At 34.9% G+C, this 21,749-nt stretch overlaps 1 protein-coding gene across 3 annotated transcripts in view; it reads right to left on the bottom strand.

Moving 5' to 3' along the window:
- The window catches only part of MIPOL1 (mirror-image polydactyly 1), a 173,767-nt gene that overhangs the window by 144,044 nt on the left and 7,974 nt on the right, over positions 1 to 21,749 (bottom strand). Inside the window, exons 2-3 of one of the 3 annotated variants that reach the window (XM_042868128.1) lie at positions 17,629 to 17,685; positions 2,855 to 2,934 (exon numbers count right to left, since the gene is read on the bottom strand). In XM_042868128.1, coding sequence (XP_042724062.1) covers positions 2,855 to 2,873 — 19 coding nt within the window. In that variant the 5' untranslated portion in view covers positions 2,874 to 2,934; positions 17,629 to 17,685. Of the gene's footprint in view, positions 1 to 2,854; positions 2,935 to 7,283; positions 7,301 to 17,628; positions 17,686 to 21,749 lie in introns of those variants that run through there. The other 2 variants (XM_042868137.1, XM_042868119.1) reach the window with 2 other exon arrangements.

Genomic DNA, 21,749 nt, shown 5'->3' with positions numbered 1-21,749 from the left:
TTCCCCTGCTTGAAAAATGTAACATCTATCTCTTAAAAGAAGTCAACCACTTTCCCATTAAAAACAAACATCTTATGAATTTTAACTAATAATTACACAATGTATTTTATTCTAGATCAGCAAAATCGTAAAGTTGTTGTCAAAACAGACCAAACAGTATTCTGTATTCTAAAAATTCACCCTAATTTCTGCCTTGTCCTTAAAAAACATGTTCACTCAGAAATATGACCCAAGTAAAACACTACAGCAGTGAAAAACAAGTATACCTTCACTCATTCAAATCCGTACATGGCATGAGTCAAATGAAACACAATTTCCAATATTTCAACACTTACTGCTTCACTATCATTATAACTCTTTTGTAAAATTGACATATCAGGTCATGAATATATATCTAAGGACAGAAAGAATACTTTTATATTTTCACATTATTAATGTTTCTGCATGTTTTTTCATGCATGTAAACCCTGAAGAAGTAACAATGCAATCCAGGTGCAGAGTGCATCTACAGCCCTACAACGTTAAGTGATGCAGCTATTTACTAATATAATTTATATATAATTTTATTATTATAATTTATTTTTATAATAAATGATGATCCTAGGCTTTACAGTTTCTATTCTGAATATTTTTCCTTTCGAAATTACAGAATCTTTACTGGCCTGCTGCCAACATCCCTAATACATTCCCTCAAGTATTGTTAGAAAAGTCACTATCTTTTTAAAATCTGAGTGCTATGGTAAATAATAAACAGTACATTTAATCAGATACAAACTCAAAATAATAAATCTTGGACTTACTGATCCAAACAATCCAGAATGCTAAAAACAAATTATCAACTTTCAAACACTTCAGATATATTAAATATAGACTTTATTTTTCAAATATTTTATAACACCTATTAACAGGCTACATATTAACCCACATAGCCACCACAAACCTACCACTTCTCAGTACCTAGCATTTAAAAAAGATAACTCTCATTGCTTAACTGCATTTTCATCAAGCCAGCTAAATTAAACCTCAATTTATTCAGTATGTTATTAAAAATGAATATTATTAGATTTTTTCTAAAAAGAGCTTTTGAACTTGCGAGTAGGAACAGCCAGCTACAGTACAGCACCCACTGCAAAAAGGAAAGATATCACAGATAAAGAAAGTAGAACACAGAAAATTACACAATTCAACTTTAGACATTTAAACAGAAAACTTAAAGTTGCTCTAGTTTTTTTTAAACTTCCCTAAGAGTACAAAGACATTATGTGATGATTGATACAAAAAAAAAAAAAAAAAAAAAAAAAAAAAAAAAAAAGAGAGATAAGAGGGTATTAATTTTTCTTCCCAGTTTTTCTGTGACCATATGAATAATTCTATTAGATTCACTAATAGGTAAGTGGTAGCTTAGAAGAAATAGCTTTCTTAACAGCACAAAATGTTAATTTAAGGCATCAGAAAAATAATGCATATGAAACTCAGCAAATATCCAGTTTTTAAAGTATCTGAGAGCTGCAGAACAGCATTTCTTGCAAATGGATAGAAAACATTTCACAGAGAATCAGTTTATAGTATTCACTTGCAGCCCACTCTGGAAAAGTTAACCTTTTGAACCATTCTTAGGGTATGCTGACCCCTAAAGGTCTAAAAATACTAAATCTGACTAAGCCATAATACACTGAAAGCATAAATTCTCAGAATACATTCTCCATTAAGTTAACAGACCACGACTATTGCTTTTTTCAGTGCATTTGATCCTAGAACGTTTTTAAGTTATCTCAATAATAGCCCGAAATATCATGATTAAATTGGGTCTACAAGTAGTTTGTCATACACAATATAGAAAGGAATTCCTGTAAATACTAAGAAAGGTATAATCTCCAAGAAGAAGCGTTTCTACTCTGTTCCAAACATCAGACTCTCCTTATGGAAACACTCGTCACTTACTGTGGCTTCTGAAAGAAAACAATAAAATTCCAAAAAAGAAATACACAAAATACTATCTGTCTTCCATACAGGAGGCATCTTTGATGTAACACACCTGTTCCATATTTTTTCAATCCACATAAAGCCACCTCCTGGAAAAAATCCACCCTTCTATGATGTACTGAATGTCTCCTTCCTGTGTGTATGCTTTCTTCAGTCTTTTTATATTGTTATCTAGATACAGGTCACTTTCTGACGCTTCTGCAAAGTCAGTCATGTAGCATCCTCTCAAACTCAGCCTTTGTAAAACTTTCTCTCACAAAGCATAGAAAAAATATCTGAGAGCAACACCGTGGTCATCCAAATACAAAAATATCCTTCTGTCCTGATGAAGTTCAAAACTCTCTGAACCACGGAAGTGGTGAAGTTCCTTCCAAACAAACAAACCAAAGCCCTCTCAACCTCATTACTGCCTATATGTATGTGGTTGAGATAGTAGTAAGAAATTACTGAATATTAGTGGATGTCTTAACTGTACTTTAGCCAGGTGTGAATAGACAAGAAAGTTAGAGATAGCCTTCATGTTTGTTGTTTACTTCCCCACATTTTTACTAAGTACAATACACAGGCTAAGAATTAAAATTATACTTCTCAGAATTTTAATAAAGTAGTTTCATAACTCATAAAGTAAAGTTAAGCTGATAAACGACATTTGTTACTTTGCATGTACATATACAGAAGTCTGGGAAGAATCGTATTTGTAGTTGCTCTCCTGTTAACCCAAACACTTTTAAGAGGCGGTGTATTTTTTTCTTTCCTTTTTTCCTTTACTTCCAAAGTCAGCTATGTATCGGCAAGAACAAATACATTCCAGTCACTGCCTAGCACTGGTAAAACACCTGAGGTTCCTTATTAATATCTTAGAAGTCCTTACCTTCAGACAAGTTCTCCATTTGTTCTTCTCAAGTTGTTTGATCTGGCACTAGTTCCAGTTTTTCCTCCAACATTTCAGAGCTAAAATAAAGCAAACTCTAGATAAATAAACTTGAAACAATACATTATAACACACCTATACTTTGCTTTCATTTGACATAAAATTTAAAGACAAATGATTTTAGGATATTTATAATAGCACAATAAAGTCCACGTACTCTAAAAGTGAGAATTTATTTTTCTCGGTAAAATATTTTTTTTTCTTCACGTATCTATTTTTTTCTATTAATTTGCTTTAGCTTTCTACTGTATGCAATGCCTTCATGGCAAAATTTATGTTTGTCTTCTTGTTCTAGAGTCTGGTCTTGGAAGGACATGCTACTGAGCAACAGCACAAACCACACCTGAGGCAATGAGATTTTGGCACTTATTACAGATGGCAGAACGTGCTGCAATTCTTTCACCTGTCTGAATTTCCTGGATAAAACAGAGGTGAAGTAGTCCTTGACTACTGCACCTCTGAATTTGCAGACTTTTTAAAACAGCTAAATAATTTAACCCATCCTACTATGGGTTACATGTTGCTTCAGACTATACAGTTAATAACATCATTGCGAAAGATAATCCCTATCATTCAAAAATAAGCCCTTCAATATAAAGTTAGACTTACTACGTAACATTTTTATGTTAAAATATATGTTCTCTTATAGGATAAAAATCAAATTATATTACATATTTCATGAAAATATAAATAAATTAGTAAATTAGTAATCTTATTAATATAGTAACAATTTTATTATTTGCTCAAACATCTCCTTTAGAATGTATTATACAAAGAATAATTTTTCATCCTTCACTGCATCATTATGTTTATTTTGTATGTCTTCTCATGAATTTTTTTCTTAAATTTATTACAAGATAGAACACATTACTTGAAGAAGCAGTGACTCAATCATGAAAATACAACTGTCATTGTGCTGATAAGTGTAATAATTAAAACAACAACAATAAAATTAAGAAAATATTTGAAAATTCAAGTGAGTTTCACCAGGACATAAATTTTTTTACAAATACTGCAGAAGAAGAAAGTGTTTTTTTTTCAAACACTTATGATTCAAGACTAACACGTACTCCAGAAATACATATCTAGCTCATATTGCGTCTATTTATAATTAATAACAAATAAGAAAGTGTTGATTTGATGTGCTTAGGTCCTAACAAAAAAAAAAAGTCTTCACTCTAAATTGCAGAACTCCAAGCTCCTTACAGAAGTTCCTCAAATGAAGCTGTACACTTCTTTTTCAATTCTGTATAACTGTGTTGATTTGGAGTTGTCAATCTTTTCCTAAGTTCCTCATTTACTTTTGGATTAGCTTAAAATTTAGAAGGTTATTAATATCAAGCAGTAGGTTTCTGTCAATGAAGCCATTTCCTGACATATTGCACAAAAAGGTTCATAATAATTGCAGTATTTTAATAAGATAGTCATATAGCAAGACATGAAGAAAATACGGTATTTAATAACCTCTGGAGTATTTTAAAACATGTCTTAGGGCCTTAATGTGCCTAGTAATATACTATTTAAAACCATAATTTTATCCCTCCACAATATACAGTCATTCTTCCTCGCCATTTACCCAGCTAATGAATGCCAGCAATTAGTAAAATGTAATCCCATTGCACAATCATTTTAATGCTTTTAGCACTCAGAAAAGTAAACACCAAATTAATACTGCTCAAGCCATATCAGATCCTAGTTGGAAGCAAGCAATTATAGTTCAGCTCCTCAGGTGTAATTAAATGATTGGAATGATTTAGTTCCATAAATGCAAGTTAATTCATAAGCAAGCAACAAATATACTGGGAGTAATTACAAGAAACATTGACAGTCTGAGCAGGGCATGTTCTTTCAAGGACCTGATGTAGGAAAATGCTGCCCTCTCCTGGAAATTATGGATATGAAATGCATATTAGAGAAAGAAGTCAGGAGTCTTTAAGATATTCAGTCTTCAATAGCAGAAATACATTCTGCTAACTAATAGGAATGAATTGTTTTTAAGTCAGAGAGAATAAAAATATTTTTGATACCATACTAATGTAACCTTTTGATTAAAGAGAAACAAAGACCTTTTGCCACTCCCTATGGTTCTCAGTATAATTTCCCTACTATTAGAAAGAAATTGATGTTAAATATAAGAACAAACTTTCAGTACACAAAGTAAACTGGTTGTTCTGAATACAGACACTCCAACGCATATCTAACTTATACACAACACTCAAGTATCATTCAAGATAAAGCTTTATAAAGCGTATTTCAAAAGGTCAGGTATGTTTAGAACCCAAACTTACAAAACATTATTGAATCCTAGAATTATGTAAGTTGGAAGGGATGCTTAAAGGCCATCTAGTCCAAATCCCTGCAATGAACAGGGACACAAACAGCTCGATGACGATGCCCAAAGCCTCTTCCAGCCTGAGCTTGAATGTCTCCAGGGACGGGGCTTCCACCTCTGGGCAACCTGTTCCACTGCCTACATAAAAATACCTTTTACCTTATGTCCAGTCTAAATCTTCCCTCATTTAGTTTGAAATCATTTCTCCCTATCCTATATCAACAGATCGCACTAAAGAGTCTGTCCCCTTGTATCCCATAGTGAGTGCCCTGTTAGATTGTGAAAGGCTGCTCCCCGGTCTCTCTCAGCGGAGCCTTTTATTATTCAGTGTTAACCTTCAAGCCAACAACAATCAGCAGCTGGCTACAACTGTGAAGGTTTTCTCAGCAAAAACCGTCATCATTAATTAAAATAAATAAAATACACTTATTTTCAGGCTTTTCTTCACTTTCATTTGAATACAATGTTACTGATCTATCTAATAATAAAAAGAAATTAAAGGTGGAGATTATAATAAAGTATATCACTGTACCCAAACAAAATGGAAAATACAAAAAGGAACTGTAACCCCAAATCTAGAGTTAATTTTAACTACTAACTTCCTTCAGTGCAACCTCTGTTAGTTAAGACAACTCCTTCATCAAGCAAAGAAACCTAAGATACTTATCTGTTGAATATGAAAGGCACTGATCAAGTAAAATTCACTCTAAATAATTAAGCACAAAACTATTTACATATATGAATATAAATTAACCAATATCTTCCCACTCAATAGAAGAAATCCTAGATCTACCTATTTTGTCCTCTACAGAAATAACAAATGCTTTTCCAGCACAGCACACAGCAGTACGTGAGAAAAATCATACACGGTGGTCAGAATCCATTTTCCACAAACACAAATGAAAAAAAAGTAAAAAAGCTTTTTTCAAAAAGGTACAATCAATGTTAAGGCCTGAAATTCTGTGCCAGTAGCACTTCAGCATCAAAATATGCCTTTGTTTCACATCTTTGTGTATTTCAAAAGAAACCAAAGCTGAACACAAATATCATCACTGCTACTATATCTACGGTGGAAATGAAATAAATCAGTTTAAGAAGCCATATTATTAAAAGTTTAAAATGTACAGCACATTTGCTTTGCCCTTTTGTGTCACAGTCCTATTTTTCTATTCAAATCTTGTACACTGTAAGTTAATTGCTTTTGGAAACTACTTATTATTCATGTAAAAATTAATGTGCCAATGTGTTTAAATCCTTTTAAATGACCATTCATGCATCTTTCTTCTTTAAGTGCCAATGAAATCTGTCAAAGATATCAATGCAAGATGGTCTTAGAGAAAGTTCTAATAAAGATTTTTTCTGCTAACATAAGATTTTCATTTTCGTCAACTTTACTTAAATTCCATTAATTTTTTAAGCTGCTTTTAATAAATTCACAAGTAAAAAATTTTAGGCTCCATAGTCCATCATTTGTGTTCCAGCTGACTTTATGAATATTAATAGCAGTGTTATCCTGATTAAATAGGCTTCATATAAAATCCCTGTGAATCCTATAGCTCAGACATCTCATTTTTCCAACTCTTTATGAATTTGGATTCAGACATTAAAGTGGAAAAAAAACTTAAAAACCAGATTCAGTAGTACATTTGTGTACCCTTAGGCAAAAAAACCCAACCCTTATGTTCTAATGAGTCAAATAATTAGAATTGATAGGTTCGCATATTGAAATTTCATGCTTTCAATAAACATGCAACACATTTTAAGTCTAATGAAAACATCAACACTTCTCAGAACAAAGGATGAAGCATCTAATAAAAAATAATAATGTCTATCTTTATCTTAAACAACAGATGACATCACCTTAACTCTTCATATTGGAGTGCTAATTTGCAGAAATATTTTCCAAAGAGAAAGAAATCAGTACATGCCTAATTACATGAGCATGCATATGAAATAGATGAGCATTCTCATTTAGTGTAGGTGCCTGGTGAAAAACAGCATTAACTTCTAACAAGGGTACACTTGAGCAAAACCAACCTTTTCTAAAGAATGCTGAATTGAAACTCAAAGGAAACGTTAATGTGATCCAACAAGGGTCAAGCAGTCACACTTGCAAACTCCCAACTTCTTTTCATACCTACATGTTTGAATTCACATCTGTGAGAAACAAACAAGGAAAACTAAGCTAACTTCACTGTCTTTACTTTTTTTTTTTTTTTTTTTTTTTAATATACTAGTGCTAAAATTACTATTCCTCATTCATTCAGGGATATTTTCTGAAAAGATGGTAATCAAAATATTTCAGCTTTCATTATATTGCAATGTGAACAAATTTTACAAGAAAAAAAAAGCTAAATAAAATGACTTAGAGGGAGAGTATTCCAATACTCATCATCAAAAACACTTGGCAGAAATTAAAAACAAAAGGTATAGAAAAACAACAAATCTACAAAGTTTGAAGCATTCATGTTTTACTTTTGCAGTTCTGAGTAGTCTTTATTACAGCTGTGGAGGTAATCCCGTTTTCAGAGGAAAGAGCTTCTGCACCATACAGACAACACAAGTGAACACCATACAAAATCTCAAACTTTCGGCAACCTGACCTCTCTAGACACTGAGATCACTGCCAGGCTACTGTAACCCCAGCAAAATCCTCCGTTCAGCTGCTCAGATCCAGAGTAACTACCCTTCCTAGAAACCAAACGGTTCCTGAGGCCCTTCTATTGGAAATCGTGACGGTTGTAAAGCCCACATTCCTTCTACTTGCCTTAACAGGTGTTTTGATCATGGCCTTTGCTCCTGCAATAGGAAACAAGTGCTTGATGGTGACAATGGAATTCACCATTTAATGAAAAATCCTTGGGAGGATTTGTCACAAAGGATGGCTACCCTATCCACTGCTGGCAGAACAAGACACCAGATCCACTGCCCTTCGGAATGGCACCATGCCAGTCATTGTCCTGCTTAGTGGTGCAGCTGAGAGTTGCCACTGACAGCGTGGGGATGGAGCTATTAAGGAGAGGTGACACCACCTACTTCATGGACAAGGAAATCCAAAGAATACCTTTTTGTATTATTATTGTAAGATTAATTAGATTACCAGGATCTCCTAAAATATCCTGAAACGTTTTGCCTCAGGCTAAGCTAAGCTAACAAACTTAATTTAAGAGGGTATATATAAGAAACAAAGCTGCCATCTAGAAGTGCTTCGCAAAGGAACAGACTCTTTTCTTTAGTTTTAGGAGCTTGCCAAGTTTTGATATACTGATATACTCCTCAACAACAACAAAAAAAAGACATTTCCTCACGACCGTGCAAAATGTTATGTAAAATCAGAAATCTAATGCAACCCAATATTAATTAAAATTTCTTTGAGGCAGTTAGAAAATTGTTACTCAAAGAATAACAACTGAAATAGCCACTTCAAGTATTTTTCAAAGAATGGAACAATTTTAAACACTTGATAACCATGAAATACAATCTACTACAGAAATTTGACAATAATGTTGCCTTCTGAATTATATTTTATTACTCCTACTTGCTTTTATATATAAATATTTCAAGCAAAATATTATGTTTCTTTTTAAGGAAATATAAGACAAATGCAAGTGTATTAAACCTCTAAGTGGATGAATGCAGCGTAAGCAGTACTTCAAACATAGAATTCCATTACTGCCGCAAGGTCTTCAAGATTTTTACTTACGGAAGTAATTGTATTATTTGGAAGCTTGATAAAAACACTGTTCTAGAGGATAGAATCATATAAAAATCCCTAACTTTTCTCCCCTCATAATTCTTGTCCCAAAAAGAGATGAGACACTTGCATTAAATTGCAAGTAAGTTGTGTAAATCAGAAAAATATGAAGAACTGGGGCACAGATATTTTTTATTGTACTGCTCTAGCAGCTCCTTTTCATTTTCTCTGAAGTATTTGCAGCTGATGTTTTAATGAAGACATATACTAAATCACCGAGCACTTGTCCTCTATGTTGTGCTTTTGATAAAGGTAAGAGTTGTTGCAATTTTCAACTGTTTTAGAGAAGTTTTCACCTACTTATTTGGATAAAGGACTTGTCTTTTTCTTTATTTTTTCCTCCCTAATTTCTGCCCTTAGATCAATATTTTCTTTACACATAACAGAAAGTGTTTCATGTGCACTATCTTTTCAACCCTATTATATTCTCTCCCCCATTAACAACTGAAATACCAACTTTGTATTTTATTAATTTTCAGTCTGTTCTGTCCTCTTCTTCTCCAGTATTTAACTTTTTTTTCCTTTTCTTTTTTTCCTAGCTTTTGTCTTTTCCTTAATAATACATATTTTCCTTTTTCCCCTGACACCTTCTTAAAATTTAAAGTAAACTGTGCAAGATCTTGTCAAAGTTTGTCTCTACTCTTTTTGTCACTTTTGAGACAATACTTAAGTTATGTGTCTAGTCTGAGGCTTTTTGTCTGGCACAAAGAGAAAAAGACAGGCAGAAAGCCAATAAGGAGGTAACAATAAAACACCAGCATCAGTATAGCATTTTGAGCATTACTTGTCAAGAGCACCACCTTTTTTCCAGTTTTCTGCAAGACTGGACAACATAGTAGTATTAGGCTTAATTTAGAATTCTGACTTACACACTAACCTTCATAAAACTGGACCACTATTATATAGGTGTATCAACTGACTTTTTGAAAGCTCAAACCTCACAAATCCCCAGTCTTTTACATCCCCCAAGAAAGAAGTCGCTTAAGAAAAAGTCACTGCAACTAAAGTAATGCCAAAGCTAGCTATGGAAATAATTTGAGAAACATTCGAAGATACAGTTCATACTTGCTATTTGCAAAATGAATTGCACAATATATTCAATACCTCAAAATTTCCAAATCCCTAGTCACGATTTCTTTTAACATGCAAACAACTTACTAGCCTACCTTATACCATAAAAGCAAAAATAACAGACTATTACGAGGGTGTAAAAATGAAAGGTGGTAACTTTGTGTGCCATAAGTGTAAACCACTATTAGTAGTAACATCAAACAGAAATGACATTCCTTCCGTCCAAAGCGTCTCAATTTAATTATTAAGCTGACTTTGCAGAACAAAGGAAGCTTGAACAGGGTCTTTGAAAAGGATGGGAGGCAACAAACAAAACTGAAGAAACTCTCAGTTTATCCAGCAAATTCACATTTCTCAAAGTACCTTCAATTTTTCTTTTTGACAGCAAACGCATTAAAAAGCTAAAGCGTAAGGGATACAGAATAGTACAGATATTGGAGCCTGATCAAGAACTGTCATTAGCTAAACATGTAAAGGCTTGCTAGAAATGTGCCAACCCTTCAAGTTCCAGTTCCAAGCGAGGCCTGCAGTCCTCTCAAAGAGATACAGCTGCACCATTTACTTCTGTCAGACTGTTTGGAGCAACATGAGAACACAAATACACCTCCACTACTGTTACAAGCCAAAATAATAAGCACATTGGATATATCCCAAATTATCCACACACTCAAACTCAAGAGCGTGCACTCAAGTTGATGAGAATCACAGCACCTGAAATCTCACAAACTAAAACGAGCAGAGAAATAAAACATCACTCACTACAGATCACCTGATTTCATTCTTTAAGAGAATTAAGCTGTCATTTTTTCAAATGAATATCTGATGAGAAAGCTATCCTTTAACTAAGAGCATAATTGTTCCCTAAACTGTGCTTGCAGAATATTAAGGTTACTGAAACAGAGTTGCCCAGGTGTGAACATAGACATAATTCTGCCTGCAGCTCAAAAACATACAGTGCCTTTTCAACTTCATTTCTTTTTAAATCTACCAACTAGATCCAGTACAGTGCCTTCATTTACTACTACTGAGCTACTAATTGTAGTTAAAGTGAGAAGCTCAAGACCAGTGACATACCCTCAGGGATATGTCTGTACAGGGATCTGTATAACTGAAAATCTTTGTCAACAACATGGACAGTGGGATTGAGTGTACACTCAGTGCATTTGTGGATGACTCCAAGCTGAGTGACAGGGTGGACATACTAGGGGGGGAAGGATTGCCATCTAGATGGAATGTGACAGGCTTGGGAGGTGGGCACGTACAAACCTCATGAAGCTCAACAAGCCAAGTGCAACAGGCTGTTGATGAGTCGAGGCAATCTCAAACATGAATACAAACTGGGTGATGAGTATATTGATGTCAGCCCTGAAAAGGACTTGGTGTTGGTTGATGAGCTCAACATGAGCCAGCATTGTGCTCTTGCAGTCAGAAAGCAACTGTCCTGGGCTACATCAATAGCAGGCAACCAAATGAGGTGATAATCCACCTATACCCTACTCTCATAAGACCCCACATGAGTACTGTATTTAGCTCTAGTGCCCCCAGCATAAAGACACAGATCTTTTAGAGTGGGTCCAGAGGATGGCTCTGAGAATGATCAGTGGGCTTGAGCACCTCTCTTGTGAAGAATAACTGAGGAAACTGGGGTTATTCATCCTGGAGAAGGCTCCAGGGAGATTTCTAGGGGCCTTCCAGTATGTAGAAGGAGCCTACAAGGAGACTTTGTCAGGAATTGCAGTGATGGGACAAGGGGTAATGGCTCTAAACTAGAAGAGATTTAGATTAAAAAGACAATAGATTATTTACAGTGAGGTAGTGAGGCACTGAACAGCTTGCGCAAAGAAGTTGTAGATGCTCCATCCTCCTGGAAACATTCAAAGCCAGACTGAATGGGACTCTGAACAACATGATTTAGGTACCCCTGCCCATGGAACTAGATTGTCTGTAGTATCCCTTCCAAACATTCTATGAAAGAACGCACTTCAAAATTCGTTTGTTATACTCTGTCGACATCATTTGAACCTCATCTAGTGATTATGCATTGACTGTGTGTTTAACAATTTAACATTTTAACATTTACATAACAATTTAACATTAACATTTAACATTTAATGTGTAAGATACAGCACATGACCTATTGAGTATTACTGGCCTATTTAGTTACAGCTGGCAAGCTAGTGTTTTTAATAACTTAAGCCAGATGCTTCCCTGAGACTTAATGGAGTATCAAAGGATGCTGAAGTCCACTAGTGTTTAAAAGAGCAAGCTACATATCCAGAAATAGTCTGGGATAATCAGGTATTCTGAGGTGGGCCAAAACCCATGAGAATGGGAGATAGGTGCAACAGGTCAGGAAGTGAAGTCCATTGAGAATGTCTAGAATTCAAATGGAAGCTAAGAAAAACAGAGTAAACTCACACACATTTGGTAATTTGTCCTGATCTTGCACCAGCAAAGGAAGGTTAAAGGGAGAGTCTCTATGGACTCCAAATCAGTGCCAGGCAGTTGAGAAAAGAAACTAATGAGGAGGAGAAAAAAAAAAAAAAAAAATATTAGCAAAACACAAAGATGTTTAGAACACCAGTCACATTATCGCATAAATTTCTGATATTGGGATGACCTCCTTGCCAAATTTTAAGAAAACTATTTAAAACATGACCACATGCTTCATTCCCAATCAAACTGCTGCAATATTTTTGTTTACTCTGGGGAAAAAATATATTTATCTTTAATCAAAGCTACACTGGAAAACACTCAAAACTTTATTGCAACTAAAAATGATCAAAAGTGTAAGAGTGATTTTCACTCAGTATAAAGGAAATGTTTAAAGCTCCCATCTAAAATGTTAAAGGTACGAATGACAGAAAACAGAAGGAAAAAGGGCTCCCCAAGAAAGGCGCAGTACAACTTAGAAAACAGGCAGAACAGTCAGGTTCCCCATAGAATGTAAGCTCTGCCATTTCTGCTCTTTTGCAATCAATGAAATATTTCAGTGGTTTTGGAAATAACACATTTGAATACTTAGATCATTGAGAAACTAGAGTTCCTTAATCTTGTCATCATTTATGAGATTATTCTCTTCTTTTTTTTTTTTTTTTCCAAAAAGCAACAGATGCATGTTCTTTCTTACAACTTCATCACAAATTCAGATATCTAGTACTCATTATTCCTTGATTCATTAAGCTACATTAACTTTTTAATTGCTAAAACACTTGACATCAGAGGCAAAAAGAAGAAATTAGGTTCAGTTCCAGAAAGTTGAGATAGTAGCTGAATCTTGGCCACACAACAGTTATTCCCGGGCAGAGCAAAAGTGCTCTAAATCCACTTACAAGACAAAGGAGGCAAATTCCTTACTTAGACAGCACTTATTTTAACCCAGGCTTATTTTGGTGATTGCTTTCTCATGCATATAATCTCACTGAAAATTTTGAAGTTTGCTTCTCAGATTTTCTGGACATGGCAGGATGTACTGCTTGGCATCGCTAAAAAGTAACAAAAAAGGACCTGATAGAAACAGAAGTACAGATGAAACACAAGATTTAGGAAAAAAAAAAGAAAAAAGAAAAAAAAAAAAAAAAAGAAAAATATAGTCAACAGCTCCAATAAAACAATTCTGCAAGATATTCTCAAATGTTCTAAATACTTTCAGATTCCAGAGATTTATCTTGCCTTTCACAATGAAAGAGCAGCTGACAGGAAGGTTAGGTATTAGCACTAGGATGGCTTCTGTGCTATCATAGCACTAGAAAAACTCCTGAATAGCTTTCTATTTCACAGTTAAACTGTGAGAAAAAAAATGGGGGAAAATCTTCTGAAATAGTTCTTAAAAAACTTCATAACCAAAGGCAACTTTTCTTGATTGCTATGCTTTCTTGACTCTTCACTGACAAAGGCAAATCTTAACATGACTTCTTGCTGTCAAGAGCAAATCCTGACATTTTCAAGCTTTAATATAAAAAAGTATAGTTTTTCTGATTAAGTTATGCCACTTTGAAACTGTTTTCATATTATAGTTCAACATTCTCTTAATTTCTTCAAGACTTCAAAACTACAGCATCTAATCAGTTATTTCCCTTTGTGATAATACAAAGATTTAACATTAGTCAGAATTAATTTCTATAGTAACTGGAACAAATTTTTGCTTTTTCTCACAGTAACTGATTCCTCACCTGTACCTGGTGATAAATTATCCAATGATGGATTATAGGTTTGTTTGTTCTTTTTTTTTTTTTTAATATTCACACAAACATACGTATATACACATAAGTATGCATCCACCACTGCTTTATTTATGTATGCTACATGTGGAATAACTAGAGATGTACAGTTAATTCTTTACAAGCTGAGTGGTTTCTTTACAAGGAGAGTGGTTAGGCCCTGGAACGGGCTGCCCAGGGAGGTTGTGGATGCCCCATCCTTGGAGGTGTTTAAGGCCAGGTTGGATGGGGTCCTGGGCAACCTGATCTGAATGTGTATGTTTGGTGGCCCTGCCAGGCAGGGGAGTTGGAACTACATGATCCTTGAGGTCCCTTCCAACCCGGGTGATTCTGTGATTCTGTAATTCTTAATTTCCCTTAATTTTACTTTACTTTCTAACAGGCTGGATGACTGAATTACTGAAAAGAAAATGTAATCAGTAGCAAGTGAGTAGTACACTAAGCAGGAAACAAGCTACTGGAGAGGAACCTTGGCATGATAGCAGCATATGCTATTTTTAGTAAGTTTTCTCTGTTATGTGCAAGAAAGTGAATGTTTGCCAAAAGAATTTTAGATCCAGGAGGGTTTTTGAAATATGAAAGATACTTTTAAACTATGAAGAGAATTATAATTTTTGCCTAATATTTAGTAACCTTCACACACTGTAATTCCACTTCAGATCCTGGAAAAACATCCTGGAGACAAATATTAGTCTACCACTGGATAGTGAAGAGGAAGAACAAAATTACATTTCAAGGGGAAACTGTTTTAATTAGAGTTACCTTGTACAGCTGCACAGCAGTCACCTTCAGTATAGTGTGAGAAAAAGTGTTACACCCCACAACCATGTTTACTTACGCTACCATCAAATTCTGAGTTCTTAAAGCAAGAAGGTAAATTTTGCTCCCAGCCATATTTATATCACTGCACTTTTCTGCTCTAGTGCAGAAAAGAAACTTAAGCACCCAATGACTGTACATCCCAGGATAGAAGAGTCTCTTGACACATTACAACCTAATAGAAAACCTTTATGATAAAAGGAATTTTTCATAGATGTCCCATTTTTTATACCTTCGTGGTACCACAAACTAGTGGACTGGGTCTCTAATAAGTAACTGATGAAAAAAATGACCGTTTCTATACAACAAGAACAATACATGTCTTAGAAGCCAGCACTTTTTATCCAGTCTGACAGAATAACCTGGCAGGTCTAACAGTTTTTGCAAGGCAGACGATTATCTTGAGACTACTTTCTTATTATTCTAGGATTCATCAGCTTCAATTCATTACATATGAAATCATGCTGTCAATGTTTCAGGTTAGCAATCCAACCCATTTACTAAATGGGATGAGAACTAAGTCATTTCAATTAGCCATCCACATTTCCACGGACTGATTGCAGTCTGGTTACTTGGAGTGCGTTCTCCTTTAGGTCATTCTGACATAAACAGCTGAGGTATGTAAGACAGAGTCACCTTACAGAACAAAAGCATAAACAGAGTATATTCTTCTCTGTGGGGACTTAGAATTCATTTTACTATCCTGCCAAATCTGAAAAATAGTTAAATTTGTTTCTCTTCGGGACACAATGAAGACCTGATTCTGAATAAAATAATCTGTACTAGTGGAAAGCAATTTATTACAGAAAAAAAACCTTCAGTCATGGGCTCTGTCACCTACACAGCAGTTGGATCCCAACAATTAGATCTCCAGTACACACAAGTCTGCTTGAACTAGGCCAGTCTAATTTCTCAGTGTTATTACAACGACAGTTTCATTCTCAGCCATAGAACTCAAAACAAGATTTATACTTACATCTTTTTAATAGAGATGTCAATTTTGGACCAGGTAACATAAGGGACTATAGTGAGAGAGTTAATATACAATCACTGATTTGAAAACAAAAAATATCCAAATTGCTAACATTATAAAGCAAGTGAAGAAAACGTATTAGGAAGGACAGTGCTTAATGGTTTCATTTTATTCAGTTGGAATTCCAAGACTTCATCTGATCCTATAAATAAATGTAAAATACATAAAACAATTATCCTAGTGTAAAATTGAATTTTATCTGTCTAGAATCAGTTTTTGTCTATACTACATATTTCTATGTTTGAATGCAAATCAAAATTAATAATAGGTATGATTTATTTTCTGACTATTCGCTATCTTGATATATTAATGATTATTTTTTTTTTTAATGCATTCAGGCTTCAAATTTATCTGGGGGTTTCAACTGCACAGTTGATTTCAGATACATACAGTTTGTCTTATGGAATACCTGTTAAAGGAATAAGCCTACTAGAAGAACATATTTGCTATTTAACAAATGAAAATACAGTGTAAAAGCTCTAGTAATTTACAACGAAGAAAACCATCTGATCAGGAAAGAAAACGTAGCACTGTATGCAAAGGACAGAAAAAAATCATCATATATTTGAATAAATAAAAGTTCCAGTGAGGAAGTAGAAAGTGGGGTTAAATTCTGAAATTGGTGACTGTGGACAATTAACACAGATTAAATTTTTCTTACTGCTGACAAAGGTAACCAAGGTGGTTTCCTTCTCTATAAAAGGGCAGTCATGACTTTATAATGAATGTCATAGCATTAGCAGTTTGATATAGAGATCAATCTAACCTGGACACATGCCTTTCATGAAAACTCACTTCACTGAACAATTTTTTGGAGCTTGTATGAAGCATACAAATACTGTAACCTAGTAGTTTGTAGGGTAGGTTTTTTTAGTGCAAATTAATAAGCACTGCTTCAACTAATCATTGTTAGCGCCTTACTACCCTAGACTTGTGCATCTTGATTTTAAAGAAAGCCAACTGTGTCTTAAGACAAGTTCTCATTACTGTGCAGGCTCAACTACTTTGTATATTTGTATGCAAGTGATACAAATTTATGTAGAAGCTTTCGTTTAAGCAAAGTAGAAGACTCACAAGAAGGGGTGAAAAAAAAAACACCACAAGAAAAACATCTTCCCTTGAAGGCAGCAGATCTGAAACAGAAGCAAGGAGCCCAACTCAGCCACACCATGTGCGTGCAAACGTGCCCAGTAAAGCATAAAAAAAATTCCAAAGAGATTCTGATGAATAAACAGGAAGAACGCCATAACCATTTGGTTTGATAACAAAATTTTGACTTCTCATATGGTCAGAACTCCACCACCAAGTGCCACAAAGCAGGACTGACTATACAAGGACCTAATGCACAGCAGCAGTGGCATTTCTTCACATTTGCAGGAAAAGAAGACTCACTGGACCCTTGTGATTACAGGAGAAATGTCATAACCACGGTGGTCTAGACTGCTATGAGTAAAAACAACACATCCACAAACAATGGCCCCTGACCTGAAATGGGTATGGTCAGGATGAGGCACGTTCAGAAAGTAGCTCCTTGAATGCCTTCTGATAAACAGATGAAGAGAAAATAACATGAGAGAAAAGTTTAGTTATATGAATAAAATGTTAAAGAAAATAAACAACATTTTTTTTAGCTTAGCATTCATTTGTGAACTGCTGGTGCAACTGTATGCTTGACAGAATTGCTATGAAGCTTTTGGTAGCTTGACAAGACAATCTACAAGCTTGAATGAAATGTTCAGCTTAAGGAATTAGAATAAATCTGATGACTGATATGCTACTGAACGTGACAGGCTGTCATCCGTTTTAAACAGGATCTCTGCTAGGATGTACTGAAAGCAATTTTTTTTTCCCATTACCTTAAACATACTAAGACTTTTTCAAATGAATTCTGGCTAATCTATTAAGACAAAAGATCTTCTCAAGCTATTGCCATTTAAATAAAATAAATAGCCATACGGCTTACTTGCATAATTAATTCATGCTGACACTGTATTTCTGTAATTAATTTACATCCAGCTCACAAAAGCATACAACAAAAATGATCACTCTTACTCCCCAAGTTAACTATAAAATTATAGGATGTGAGCAAATAAGTGATTAAAGCATTTTGTCAAGGCCCTATTTGTATAGGCAATTTCGTGTACATAAATATCAAGTTGTTCATCTGGTATTAAAGCAGTTAAATACATCAAGAAAATTGAATTGGATAGCAACTTTTTCATACTGTTATTAGATTTTATACAAAAATAGGTACGGGGTTCTCAAATAGCTTTTTCAAACTAAGAAAAACTGATCAACAAAGTCCTTCAGTAAAATCTCACTGTAACAGATAGCTAGAGACATTTTCAAAAAGACTATAGTTTTAACATGGCCAGATTATAGAAAATAAACAGTTACAAATCCTAATATTGGCATATTTAAAATTACTTTATATATATATATATATATATATATATATATATATATGAATAGCAACATACACATATATATAGTGTAAAATAAGTTTAAAATATTTTGAAGGCAAGTTATGCTATTTAAGAAAGGATACATGCACCAAAAACTTTTGATTCAAGCTCAAATGGGAATATTCATCTCATATCAGACTGCAAACAAGTTCCTGCAGGAATGACTGGGACGCATCACTATCTCCTTCTGGAAATTCAGATCTATTCTACAAACAAGAAAATGAAGAAGAAGGGGTTTTGTGACATTCATCTGCAATCTGTGCCTTAGAAGAAGGCATAGGGAGAGCTGCTCATTGCTGGATGAGAAGTGGTAACAGCAGTTTGAATCACATTGAATTTAAAAAGCTAAGCAAGGAAGCAAGCACAATTTCCAACCTTGTATGATCCACTTCCAAATGGAAATAAGAAAAAAATAACCCCCAAAGTCATTAAGCACTGAGAAAAGACTGTGACAGATGCACACAATTTAAAATATTTTAGCTATCGACTGATTTTCCCTCTTAGCTGCCTGACGCACTTTTCAACTAAAATTTGGGACATCTCCATGAATAGTATGGTCTGTATTGTTTACCTCATAAATGTCAGTATTGTGCCAGTTTATTCTGCTAGTTTCCTTTATTGTTAAACAAAAGTACCACAAATAGGGATAATTAGCCCATGTGGCATGGGCCAGATTCTCAGTTTACAGCACATATATTTTACTGACAGAACAGAAAAATGAATATTTCACAAGATGCTTTGCATTAGATCTAGCAAGCTTCTTTGAGTGAACGTTAAACCCCGAATATTGAAAGTCTGCTGTGTCCTACTGCTGAGATGCAAATTTCAGCCACAGAAAGTTCAAGAATCTCATGCAAAATATTTTTTTGCATAAGACTGCAGTAGTCTAAGTGTATCCTCTCATTTGCACTCAGAAACCCCTCAGACTTCAGAAGACTTTTATCTGTCAGTTGCTGTATCACATCTGGTCAGTGCAGAGGATCAGAGGTTTCTGCACAGTGTTGTACTTTGTCCTGCTTTGAGCTCTCCAAGGGGCACTCAGCTACCATGAACTCATCCCCCACTTCAGTGTCACCTGTTAAACGAAGCGAAATCTCACATTACTTTATGGACAATCATTTATAGTTCTTTTAGATGCTCTTGACTGTCAGGAGAAAAATCTATTATTTCTGCCTGTATCATAATTCAGAATTACCATGTTCAATTACCATCTGAGATCTTCCAGATTAAAAAAGATGGAACCAAACCCCAGAAGCCCTGGATCTTCCCAGAGTTTTCCACAACTACTAGCTCTACATTTCCATCATCTTCCTTTGATATCTGCTATTAAACATTTGTTGAATTTCTCTGCTAATGCTTCAGGCGCTCTGTAAAATCTAAAAGTCTCTCAAAAGAAGCAGGTGCTGATACATGAGGAATGCTGAACACGCAGATTTATTCTTCGCCTCCTTCAGGGCAACTGCCAAATTCTACTGATGCATGGAGCATAGAAAAACATTTGTTATCAGTCACCTCATCATGATTTTCACTGTGCACTGGCAGGTGAGTTTGGAATTTTTTGTTTTTTATATCAAAAACATTTTAATGCCAAGAAGTCTAATGAAGGCTGGTCTTTCCCTCCCCCCCACATTTACTAACTACTAAACCTCATCTTGTTGATCCTGTCACTCATTTCATGTTTCATACAAGATTATGAAGAAGCTCTATTTTTGGTTCTAAGCGCCAACACTTTTTGGCACGTCATTTTATGGACCATTTGTCTCCTCAGCTCTATCCTGTATCTCACTGAAAATTTTACTAACTATTCCCTATAAAGTCACCTCCATCCCCAAAAGAAAGTAGTCCTTTACCAAGAACACGAGCTAAAACTTAGCAAATCTTCCCTTAATAACTGTAAGATTGCTACATAAACATACACTTAGCGCATATATTTACATTCTTCTACAGCTTCTATTTTGTGCTAACATCCCAGCCTCTGACACCACTCTGGTTTTCACACTTGTGCCGTCCAAACGATATAACCTCCATTTGGCTTCAGACAGATGCTTTGTGCCTCTACATCACACTACCCAGGGTAATATCCTCAGAACTGAACGTACATACCATCATCCTCATCATAATGTTTGGATATTTTGCTGATGTTGAAAAGGGATATCAACAGATATTGCTGGACACCTGGACTTCTGATGTTTTATAGTAAAGACTATTTGCACAAGATTATTTCTGTTTTTCTACCTAGGAAGAAGGGGATTGAAGGACTATCACGTTTCTTCCTGATCTCTAGCCCAATAGGATCTTCAGCTGCACTTCCCATCCCCACCAAAACTTAAGGCCAACAGTCCAAGATGATCTTTGTTGGTTGAATTCTAACTGCTTAGAAAATATTAGCAAAGCAACTGACAAAGTGTTTTGCCCAGATGTCTGACACAATCCGATCTCTTCAAAACTGCTCACTTATAACTGCTGCTAGCCCAAATGCAAACTCTTCAGTGTTTCCACAGATTTTATTTTATTTTTTAAACTATTCTTAAAAACGCATCACAGATGTGTTTCAGGGACACACTTCAGATCACCTCACACATTATCACAATGTTCTGGAAAGCCTAATTATACACAGTTGGCTGAAAATAAGTGCCAACTTAAAAACTTCAGAAAACTTTTTTTAGAAAGAAAAAGAATACTGTTTGAACAAGCTCATCTTCTAATTGTCTTTATTTTTTACTAGCACTTATCAGTGGCAGACACAAAGAGAAGTGAGAAGCTTTATGTATATGTTTCACAGACTCACTTTTTGTTGCACTTTGGGGAGTGTGTGCCAAGCTGGACTGACACTTCAGTGTTGTGTTATTATTATAGTTTGCTAATGTGCTATATTAAAACAAACAAACAAAAAAACAACACCACAATTTCCTTTTTCCAAACCAAAAGTGACTGTTAATCATCCAAACAAGTAAAGCTAACCAAATGACAGCATTTCAGTACAATTCTAAATCCATAATTTCTCTGACAAACATTTTCACAATCTCTTCTACCCTAGTTCCCTAAGAGCTGAATGCAGGTTTCTTGTGCATGATAATCAGCACGCAGAAACACATTCCCAAAGGTTATTTCAGCTTGCAGCTCAGCCTGGTGTTCCTGCAG

This window comes from Lagopus leucura, unplaced genomic scaffold (assembly GCF_019238085.1).
Source record: "Lagopus leucura isolate 7727_CA_CO unplaced genomic scaffold, USGS_WTPT01 Super-Scaffold_1, whole genome shotgun sequence".
Taxonomy (NCBI): Eukaryota; Metazoa; Chordata; class Aves; order Galliformes; family Phasianidae; genus Lagopus; species Lagopus leucura.
The sequence above is the reverse complement of the archived record's forward strand: the minus strand, read 5'-3'. Positions and strand labels throughout refer to the sequence as shown.